General features: G+C 41.3%; 1 protein-coding gene across 1 annotated transcript; it reads left to right on the top strand.

Moving 5' to 3' along the window:
- Window positions 1-470: 470 nt before the first annotated feature.
- tlx2 (T cell leukemia homeobox 2) lies at window positions 471-11,769 on the top strand. The gene is made up of 4 exons (XM_079167865.1): window positions 471-1,237; window positions 7,406-7,615; window positions 8,344-8,581; window positions 11,518-11,769. Exons 1-4 carry the CDS (start codon window positions 730-732, stop codon window positions 11,732-11,734), a joined length of 1,173 nt encoding a protein of 390 aa, XP_079023991.1. The 5' UTR covers window positions 471-729; the 3' UTR covers window positions 11,735-11,769.
- Window positions 11,770-11,786: the final 17 nt, after the last annotated feature.

Here is an 11,786-nt window from a genome sequence, read left to right as displayed (position 1 = left end):
GGGAGGGTGGGAGGGAGAGAGAGAGAGTGAGGGAGGCGAGGTTTGGCTGGATGACCGAATGGCAGCTTTTACGCAGAGGGTTGTCTCACCTGCTGAAACGCACTTCTTCACCATTCAGCACAACAGAGCCCTCCGTTCGCTCTCACCTCCAATTAATATCCACGCCGGCGAGGTCAGCGCTGCGCCCCGTCGCCTCTTTGGGTTCGTTTTGTTTCGTCTGTGGCTTTATTTTGATGCGACGAGCTTGGGTATCCTGCTGTGCCCTCAGCGTATGGACCGTCCCTGCCAGAGTCGGCGAACAAAGCGCATCAAACCTCTCCAGAGAACTGAATCACGGATTTTGTTGTTGTCTTCTGTAAGTACTCAGGATAACCATTTGGCATCTTTGGGTGTGATTTTTTTTCTTGTTGCTTCCTTGTATGTGTATAGTTCTCTGGGAAAGAACGCGCTGTTAAAGATGGATACGCTTTACTTAGTCCGATGGATAGGCATTTAATTTAGGGAACACCTGATCCCGATGCTGGACTAAAATAATGGCAAGATTTTGGAAAGCGCTGGACACGTTGTTGGTTTCCTGGGAGTAGATCCGGCCTGTGTCGATGCTTGAAATCCAAAAAACACTGTCCGATACTGCAGCGCACATACAAACATTTCATTGAATTGCCATATGACAGAAATACATCCGAGCTGATAAAATCTGACAAACACACCACCGGCAAAATAAAAACTATGGAGCACACCGGGATCGAGGAGGTGAACCAGACGCAGCAGCAGCAGCATGAGCCCATCAGCTTCGGGATCGACCAGATCCTCAACAGCTCGGACCAGTCCAGCGGCTGCATGCTGCCCAACCGGACCGGCGACCCGGATTACGCGCTGGCCCCCAACGTTTACAGCAACGGGTACAACAGCGTCTACAACCCGGCCTGCTCCATGGCGGCGGGTCTGGCCGGCTCCTACAACGTCAACATGAACATGAACGTCAGCATGAACATGAACATGAACGTCAACGTGAACTCGGGCGGCGCCGGAGGGGTGATCCGGGTGCCGGCGCACAGACCCATGCCGCCTCCGCCGCCGCCCGCCGCCGCTGCGCCGCATCCGCCCCCTTCCGCGCATCCGGCGTGCATCGGACCCGGCATCGCCTCGATGCCCGGCATGGGGATGGGGAACGCGTCAAACTTCACCTTCCCGTGGATGGAGAGCAGTAGGAGGTTTGCCAAGGACAGACTAACAGGTAAAGAGTGTGCTCGTGACCCTGCAACACCCTGAAGTCTGATATGTGTTTCACTTTAAAACAGATATAATTTACCTTCACCTGCATTCCACACCTTTATAAACGAGCCCAAAAGAAGAGTAGCATTATAGTATAGTATCCTCGTGGCCTTACATGTGTGAGCTGGGATTTTGTTATATTAATGTGTGCAGGATGAACTGGGCCTAATAGCTGGTTTCATCTTTAGGTTGTAATCTATAACGAATCGTATATGCGCGCACGCAGAGTCACTTTTATTACGCTGGAAGAGCAGTCTGATAAACGAGTGGAGAAATTGACATGGACGTGCTGATGAATCAGTATTGGACCATCACTCTCCATTTACAGCGGATGACGGATAACGACGTTCCCCGGCTTTTCATGAGGATGAATGATATTTTTTTTTTTCGTCTGCGAGCCAATTGAGAAAGCAGGAAGATGAGTCATAATAGTGATTACACGTGGCAGGTTAAAATGTATGTAACAGTGGGTTATTATTATTGTTGTTATTTTTATTATTAATATACATTCACAATATTTGCCACTAAGAGTAATGTGGCAATGTTGTTCTAATTTAAAGATATATATTATCTAAAAGCAATGCCTCAATTATGTTCTCAAAATTAAATCTGCATAATTCACATTATAGTAAACTCTTCACACTCATTTGGTTCTGGTTTCTTTTATTGTTTGCCCTGGTGTTATTAATACTCATAGTGCAGTAATAATACAACGTAGCAGACTTTATTTTTAAATGAATAACCTTTAGCATTTACGCTACTCTTTTTTTGAAAAAGACAATAAAGAAGAAAACAAGCAAAACAAATAACTGCTTCTCTAAAATAAAAAAGTAATATGATAGGATTTATTTCTGTCTTTTTGTTACATTTAATTTCAGCTTCAAATACACTCAGACACTTACCGAATTGTCATGCACTCTTATTATTACCAGGCGTTTATATCACGTGGTCTTGAGACGTTTATATAGCTTCCATTTTTAAATGAACTTATTTATTTTGACAGAGACAATGGCCATTGATCAACAGCAATATTAATGTGGCAGTGTTAGCCAAAAGGCTGTGTTTCCCTTCGGCAGACGTTAGATTAGCCATCCTCCCTTCAGCATAAAACAACTATTCCTCTGAGTTCTCGAGTGAAGCATCATGTCTTGTGTTTTATTCTCTTTATTCATTTAGTTTTGGGAGGGGATGGTGCCACTGGTCTGTTTCTCATGACCTCATCCTTATGAAGATGAAAATGAAGAGCATCATAGATTCCCCCATCTCCCCCCACCACTCCACGCATTAAATATTCACTATTCCGTTCTTATAGCTGATTAATTATTAAATACTGGGGGACGATATGTCAACTGCAAAAAGATACAGTGTAAATAGGCTTATCAATTCTGCTCATAGTCACCGAGGGCCTCTCGTTTAATTTCTCCCAGCTTTGTGTCGCTGTAATTATTTCGCAGCTTATATCTTTCCACTGTATTGATCAGCCAAGGATCAGCAGCATGCTACAGTAGCGACACACACAAACAAACACACACACACACATACACACACACACACACACGCACACACACACACACACACACACACACACACACACACACACACACACCTACACACACACACACACACACACACACACACACACACACACACACACACACACACACACACACACACACACACACACACACGTAGCCCACTCACTATCCAGCCTGCTCTGTTTCCTATAGAAGGCCGTAAATCAAATGGACTATCATCTATCCTGATGGGCAGAGCACCATTTTAAATGTCTCTCTCGCTCTCTCTCTCTCCGTTGTTGTTGTTTTTACCTTTCTTGTTGAAACCGGAGGAGAAAAAACGGCCTCGTGCTGCTTTAAACAGCTAAACATTTAGCCAAAGGCTTCCAGCTCAGTAGCCATGGGAGTCTTTTTTATTTTTTTATTTTGAAGGGATGTAAACGAAACCTGTTAAATTGCACAATAGGCTTCTCTCGTTCTTCACTCTGGCGCGCGTCCTTGTGGCCTAAATTCACGTTATAAATCACGAGAAGTTGTATCGGACTGACACAACGGATTTAAGCTTCAGGGCGTTATATAAATCATTTAATCCATCTCTGAATGAAACTAATACTTGTTTATTCACTAGTGGTTTATGTTGATCACCAGCTCCTCTGTGTATTTGGCTTATGGGCAAATTAATTATATTTACATTATTCTTTTTATTATCCCATTCCAAATTTCTCCGCAAATGTGTGATTATTATTATCCTTATTATTATAGCCTATAGTAATAGCAGCAGCAGCAGCAGTAGTGGTAGATTTTGGCGACATCAGCGTTATTTCTCTGTGTCATTCTGCTTAAAAAAGGTAACTTAATTTTTCTTGATTTCATATTTATTTTATATAAACCTGCTCGATGCTCGGCAATGATTGTGATTACAGAAAAAACACAAAACCAACAAAAAATATGTAAAACAAGAAAACGTAAAACAGAAGAAATTAAGTAGTGGCTCAGCTGTTGCAAATATATATATATATATATATATATATATATATATATATATATATATATATATATATTATATAATAATTATCTAATAAAAATCAACTTGTTAGTCATTCTAACACATTTTTAAAATGTGTTTTCACATAATGTGGAAAGTTTCAATTCATACAAATGATCATCAAACCTATACGATGGACAAACACTAATACATTAAATAAAAAAGAAAAGAGCACTGTAATAATACCAATAATAATAATACTAATAATAACAACATATAATAATAACAATAATAATATAAATAATAATAAATAAAGTAGACCATTTGGGCATATTGACAATAAACAGAGCCACACTAGAGCCACTAGCACCGATATGAAACATAATTAAACACGTTTTCTCTCCAATAAATCTCTCATGTGTGTTAACGGCAGAGCAGGACAAGAAATCCGATTTTATTTCCTCGTGTTTGCACGCTGCTCTGATTCTCGGTGTGACAGAAGACAGTGTCCCTGCCTTTTGTCCCGTATAGTGTAATAAATAGCAATATATGTTCATGTTATATTTCAATATCCCCTTTAGAATCCTTCACGGCTATATTTATTAGATTGCTACAGAGGTAATATCCGCAGTGGGGAAGGGAGGCGCTGTCACCGGGAAGTGTTATTAAGTATAGGTGGTTTTATTATGGGGAAACATATCCTCCGTGGTAGCATTTTCTCTATATGCTTATGCTAAATCGTATTACACAGGCAGCAGATTTAGCATTCTCAGTCATTTTTCTTTTTCATTTGAGGGAGAGGAAGAACAAGTCAGATCGTTTTGTTTTTCTTCTTTTTTCTTTTTTTTATGGGATAAAAGATTTTCTCTCTTTTTAATAATAATATATGGTCCAATGTGGTTCAGTTGTAATGCTCGTCTACTATCTGGATCAAACGCTGCATCAACAGTTTAACTGTTATTTCCAGGCTGTTTAAGATAATGTTACTGATAAATTATTCTTCTCATGATGAAAATGATTAAAATCCTATAACATGCGAGAAAAAAAATGTTGACGTACCAATTTGTATTTTTCACCACAATCGCGTTTTATCTCGTGGGATTTAGAATTTCTCCAGCAACATTATAGGAAATTACAGGCTTGATCCATGCGCTACAATTAGATATATTTATATTTTATATGTAGACTTTTCATGTGTGATTGTGACATTAATCTCAGTATTATGAGAGTTTCTAAATAGATTTTGACATATACATGTTTATACTTTTAGTGCTGCAGTGAAAGATCATTTCCAACTCACCTTAAAAAACACCAACATTTTAGAAACAATTGGCTTAATTTAAAGGTACAATGAACACATTTGAGTGCCATAAATACAAGAATACAGGAACATTATGGGTTAGTTTCATTTCTATCATTTCATTAGGACTGATGCAGTTGAGTCTTAATTTGATGTTGGTTTTAAAATCAAGACATTACATTATTTCTTATAGTTTGCACTCCTAATAATAATACTAATAGCATGGCTAAACCTGATATGCATATCGGATGGCTGAGTCAAAACATCAGACATGACCAACGCAGCATCCATAGCATCACTGTATCGTATATTTCTCAGCATTCTGCACGCTGTGAGGCCAAGCTTTTTTCATAGTTTTGGCAGGTCCGAGGGCTCCTTCTGCACGCTGAGCTCCACTTGGGTTGCTTCTGAACGTGCTCGTATGTGCCTGGTCCATTAGTTAGCCCACAGATGGCCTGAAATAGCCTAATGCAGTATCATTTAGCCAGAGCTGCCGCTGGGAGCAACAACAGGCCTGTTCTCTCTCAGCATGTGACCCGTAAGGCTGCACATGGGGCAACAAGACGCCAACCAAAGAGGACTAATTACAAATGTATATATATATATATATATATATATATATATATATATATATATATATATATAAGGTACATCATGGAAAAGTCACACAGGAACAAGACATCATAAGAGGTTTCAAAAACATACCATGAAGTGCAATAAAGTCACCATAAAGTCAGAATAAAGGGCCAAAGTCTGCTGTGAGCACCTAAATATCAGAGACATCATGGGAATTTTGTCACTATAAACTCATGATTAAATACCACAGATGCCTGTCTAAGTCCCGAAAGGAATATCAGAGGGATAGCATTACCAGTTTTACTATTATTGAGCACCAGAGCAGCACATGATGTGGAACCCGACAATGATATATAGGAATATTACCATAGGAGATTAAAGATAATAATGAGAGGAAGAAAAAGAAGACGCAGACACTATAAATCCAGAGCAAAACACAATAAAAGGTAGTGAGTTCTCATTTCAAGCACTAAATCTGCATTGCTAATATACACTCAGGTAATGTTAACTTAATGTGACCTCCTGTAACAGCACATTGCAGCTATCCATCTTTATTTTTACATATCATTTGCTTGCGCACGCCTCAATTTGCCACTCGTGTTCAGCACCATCAGGGGACGATGTTCCATTTTACTGTCAGATTGTCGTCGTCTGTGTGACAAATGAATTTTTCAGGTCGCTGGAGCTCTGAGAGCGGCAGCTCGTGGCCCCTCGGGGGACACCTATGCAGATGTTTTTCATATTCATTTTGGCTTCTGGTGAGCTTTTCTGACAAAACAAAAACAAATAAACACCCTGTTAGACAGGAGGGGAAACAGCTTGCTGGGGAGGAATGACACAGAGACACATAGAGAGACAAAAACTCCTGTTTTTTCCTGTTCCTTGATTTCCATTCTGCCTCCAAAATTGAGAATGTGGCTGGGGAGTGGATCTATGGCCAAAAACGATCTCATTACAGTTATCGATCTTCTGTTTACCCATGGCTGACAAAATAGACAGGATTCATAGATATTTTATGATGCAGGAGATAAGTTGTTATTAATACCCAGATACAGTGATATGTGAAAGTGAGCCGCCGGGCACCGAGAGCAGAAACACACAATGTAAGCTCACATTCATATTCATATTTTTTGGAAGACACGAAACTGTCTGGGCAAAACATATATATATATATATATATATATATATATATATATATATATATATATATATATATATATGTATATATAATGTATTTCAAATAATAATTCAACTGCAATAGCTGTAAATTAGGTCTTTTCTGAAATTACTGTGTGTGAAGTTTTGTAGTGTTTCATGATCAATCTTGTAATGTTTTAGTGTTTTAGTGACAAATGCTTAATGTTTTGTGTGGAAGATGTGATGAATATCTTTGTGTCTGATTGTTCCAAAAAATTCTTATAAAACTATAAAAATGTGACTCTCCAAAGTCGTTCTGCGCCAGACTGTGAACAGATTGCTAGTTGCATTGTTTTAAGTAGGCTGATATTATTATAGTGTTTTTTTTTACCTTCATCACATTGTCAGTAGTACTGACCCTGCTTGCCTGATTCTCATTGGCTGACAGGCATGCTGGATTTAACGCTAACTTAAGAGACGAGCAGTAAATGACATTAAAGTAGACTCTGTTCAGCGTTCAGGCTGCCTTCATGTGATTAGCTGCTATGCGTTTTGGCGCCCACACATCTGCCGCTGTGCTCCAGATGTGGGACCTTACTGTGTCTCCCTTTCCTTTAGGGGAGCAGGCAGAGGAGAGCCGAGCCGGAGAGGCTACAGGGGGGCCGGGGCCCGTCGGGTCCCTCTGTCCTCTCCCCAAGGGAGACATCGGCAGGGTCCCTGTCTGGAGCACTGTGGAGACATTAGCCAAATGCTATTACCCCGAGCTCGCTCACCTGCGAGACAGCAGTGGCCTTCTAGACTATCCCTTTCCAAAGGGGGCTTGCCCAGGTGAGTCACCCCCTCCTCCCCCACCAACCAACCACCCTCCCCTCCTCACACATCTGTCACACCTGATTTTTGAGTGCATTCCTTGTGTTCAGCTTAGCTATTGAACGTTTGTTTTGTCTGTGTGAATTATGTAAAACATATTGCTAAAGCAGAAGTTTAAATATTTCTCCCATGACTTTATTGCAGTTGAAAGCGATATATATATATTTTCTTGAATTGTTTTTTGGAGCTGATGCTGTTAATCCCGGCTTTCTAAACGTCTCTCTCGCTCTCTGACTTTTCCTTAAACGTCCTCTCCGCACAAACCTGCTGTTTGGTTTTCAAAATCTGGCAGGGGAATATTAGTTGTAATTACATTTATCTTCTTCAATTGGCAGCTTCTGGGCCTTCTCTTAGACTCCCCAAACAACACTGGCTTTTCCAGAGTTAGAACAAAATAGACAATAATTTTATCTAACCAAGGGCTGGAAAACTAAATTGTGTTTATAACATGAGCGTAGACAAACAGAAAACCTCGAGGGAAATAAGTTTATATTTCAGAATCTGCGGTTTAGAAATGGAAGTAGCTTCTTAAACTAGCAGGTATTAATCTTGGAGTCCAAACGTCCCAATTAGTTACAATAACCTCATAGCTAATGCTAACTTGGACTTTTTTAAAGAATGATTGCATGATGTTTGACGCACCGTTTGCTGAACAATAATTCAACTTTATCAATCCTCTTTTTCAGCCGCCCTGTCGCCCTTCTCCGTGACCCGTCGTATCGGCCACCCTTACCAGAACCGGACGCCGCCCAAGAGGAAAAAGCCTCGAACCTCCTTCAGCCGGGTGCAGATCTGCGAGCTGGAGAAGCGTTTTCATCGCCAGAAGTACCTGGCGTCAGCCGAGCGCGCAACCTTGGCCAAGGCCCTGAAGATGACGGACGCACAAGTCAAGACCTGGTTTCAGAACAGACGGACAAAATGGCGGTAAGATTACAGATGGGGGGAGTTGGGGGGGGGGGGGGGGGGGGGGCGTTCCTTCACTTAAAGTGTTATCTGGCATGAGAGCAGAGAATAATGAAGCGAAAGCATCGTAATTCTCTCTTCCACATGCCAAATTTTTGCTCATATCTTCTCCCTTGTGATGTACTTAAGCAAAACAAAGAGGCCGTGGTGGATTTTTCCGAAGCCGTTAGTCTTTGTGAGGGCAGGATGTTCACTCAGAAGAGCCACTCCTTCCGTCCAATTTTTTTTCCTGGGCCATAAATCGACACTGAACGCATCTGTGTGTTTTGCTCTTGGGTCCAAAATGCTTACCGGTGTTTTACTTCAAACGCGAGCAAAATGGCCCGCAGCTGAAGCAGTCGGGGCGTCGTACAACACAACACCTATTTTGCTTAGCGTAGCTGCCAGTCGAGGCCAGTTCACTTGACCAAGCACAATTACTCCTGAGCCTCCTGAAAGGCCTTTTAGAAAGCTGCTGTCCAAAGCAATACTGAAACACTCACAGGAGGAATTGACTGCCAAGTCCATAGACAGAAAACACACACACACACTTACACACACACACTCACACGCACACACACACACACACACACACACACACACACACACACACACACACACACACACCAACACGCACACACACACACACACCTTCACTTCATTCTAACTGTTGTTTATAGCCATTTGGAAGTAAATGAGTAGGAAATCAAATTATGAAGCCCTGCCCTTAGTTAAAGGGACAGGACACATATTTCATAAGCGTATTACAAACAGCTAAATTACCTTTCAGGGTTTTAATGTTTAAACGACCCTAAAGCTTTTTCGAATGACTTTTGAATTTAATACACATGGAAAACACTTAAAAACTTGGGCTGGTTAACATTTCTAAGTTAGTTTATTGGCTCCTAGTTTGATGATCCCCTTCAAAAAAGTGATTTATTGAATTCCAATCACATTCTGCAGCAGTGAAAAACTAGGATGTCTTTTTTTTTCACTAAAAGATGTAATAAAAAGGAAATGAAACCTGACAAACTAAATCCAAGACTAAACAGCATGTCACAAGTAACAAGGGAATTGGCTTAACTGGTTTTTCTGATTTCTTCGTTTTGCTGAGATTTATGCATCTCCCTGTAGTGTGCACCTGATAGGATGAGCATGAGGGATGTCTTTGCGTGACGACTACGCTAGTAACAAGAGGATGATCGAATCAACAGCCAGGGAATCAGATTATGATAATGCTGTTAACAATAATGTGTGGCTAATGGATGGAGGTCGGTGTGCATGAAAGAGTGTTTTAGAGGTGTGCTTCCTCCTGTGATTTCTACCTGCCATTTGTATTTTGCAGTTTATTTTGATGGCAATCATTTATTTATTGTGGTTTTGTTTTTATAGCAACATCACCATCATTTCAAAAAAGCCTAGTACGGTCTTCATTCTTCCTTAATTTGCGTTGCTGATAAGGACTTTTCTCAGCATTTCTTGGCTGAAATTAGCACCAACACACAGATGGGGAAATGTCCTAAATACCATGCAAATATCTGACAGGATTTGATTAAGATTGACTTATTCTTAATCAACTCTTATTAACATCTTCCTGCAGACTCATAGTATGTCGATCACTGAAAGTTCACTTGTTGTTTGTTCTTTTCTCCGGAAAGCAACGTAAGGTTTCCATCAAAAGCATGTATCATTTTAATGTTTCAGGAAAACGCAGCCCTGACACACAATGTAGGATGTATGTTACCGGTAACATATGCTGTTCTGCTACCTTTCACCTTGAGGCAGATTGTGTACTGTACCTCCCCCACCCGCTGTTAGTCACGTCCCCCCACCAGCACCTGTCACTCATCCCGATCAGCTGTTATTTAGCCTGAAGCTGAAGTATCTGGCACAGGTGTTGAAGGAGCAGACAGTAAAAGCAGACAGCTTGCAAATGAACAGGTTTCAGCAAAACTTCAGGGACACATTTAACTGCTCTTTTATTGATTTCTGTACTGCTTTGGCTTCCCTGCCTTTTGACATGTTACGGTGATGGCCACGACCAGCTGCCAAAGAAAAGAAATAAACACCCAACATTTATTTGCCAATCCTCTTCTGTCTGACCTCTTTTAATGCAATGGTTTCTGGGAAATCAGAAAAATATATAGCATTTATTATCTCACAATCACACAGATTTAAAGGGGACATAACATGAAACACACACTTTTTCAGTGCTTGTGCACATATACATTTGGGTATCTGGAGTGCCTACCAACCCACAAACTGTGAAAAAAGTCAATTTGTCTCCCCTACTTATGTCACATGCAGTCTAATTAGAATATACTACCACTTCTGAGTATTTCTGCTACCTTTGCAGAGGTGCTCCCATATACTGTACATTAGAAATGGACGTAGTCGTCGTGACGTCACCCATTGGCTTGTGGACTGCCATTTTGAAGCCTCAAGTTTGGCATGGTGGGCATCGCCATCTTGTTTTTTTGCAAACAGAAGTGACACAAGAGGGTGGAGCTAAGTACAACCAAGCGCTGAATGAGACAATTTTAGGCAACCAAAATGTTACAATTGACTTTCATGAAGTGAAAACACGCTCTGAAATTGTTTAGACGAAAACAAGGACAACTCTCAGACTTAACATGTTCTATTTGAAGCTCAAGAAGTAACCTGAAAATGAGCATGTCCCCTTTAACTTGGGACCCCCTGTGGGGTCTTGACCCCCAGTGTGGGAGCCGCTGCTTGAATATAAATGTTAAAAGAGAAATGTTATTTCTGAGGACATGAGACAAAAATTGCGAAAAATGCTGCGGTATGCAGCATTAATAAATCTTGTGTACATGCCCCATAAGAGTACACACTTTCAAGGTCTTATATCTTCCTCTTCCTCCTTTGTCTCCCCCCCCCCCCCCCCCCATTCCACCCAGGAGACAGACTGCAGAGGAGAGAGAGGCTGAGAGGCAGCAGGCCAACCGGCTGATGCTGCAGCTTCAGCAGGAAGCTTTCCAGAAGACGTTGAGCCAGCCTCTTCAGCCGGACCCCCTCTGCCTGCACAACTCCTCCCTCTACGCCCTGCAGAACCTGCAGCCCTGGGCAGACGATAGTAAGGTGACCTCTGTCACCTCTGTGGCATCTGTAGTGTGAGCGTGTGTGTGTGTGTGTGTGTGTGTGTGTGTGTAGGCGAGGGAAGGGAGAG

This window comes from Pholis gunnellus, assembly GCF_910591455.1.
Source record: "Pholis gunnellus genome assembly, chromosome: 10".
Classification (NCBI taxonomy): Eukaryota; Metazoa; Chordata; class Actinopteri; order Perciformes; family Pholidae; genus Pholis; species Pholis gunnellus.
The sequence above is the reverse complement of the archived record's forward strand: the minus strand, read 5'-3'. Positions and strand labels throughout refer to the sequence as shown.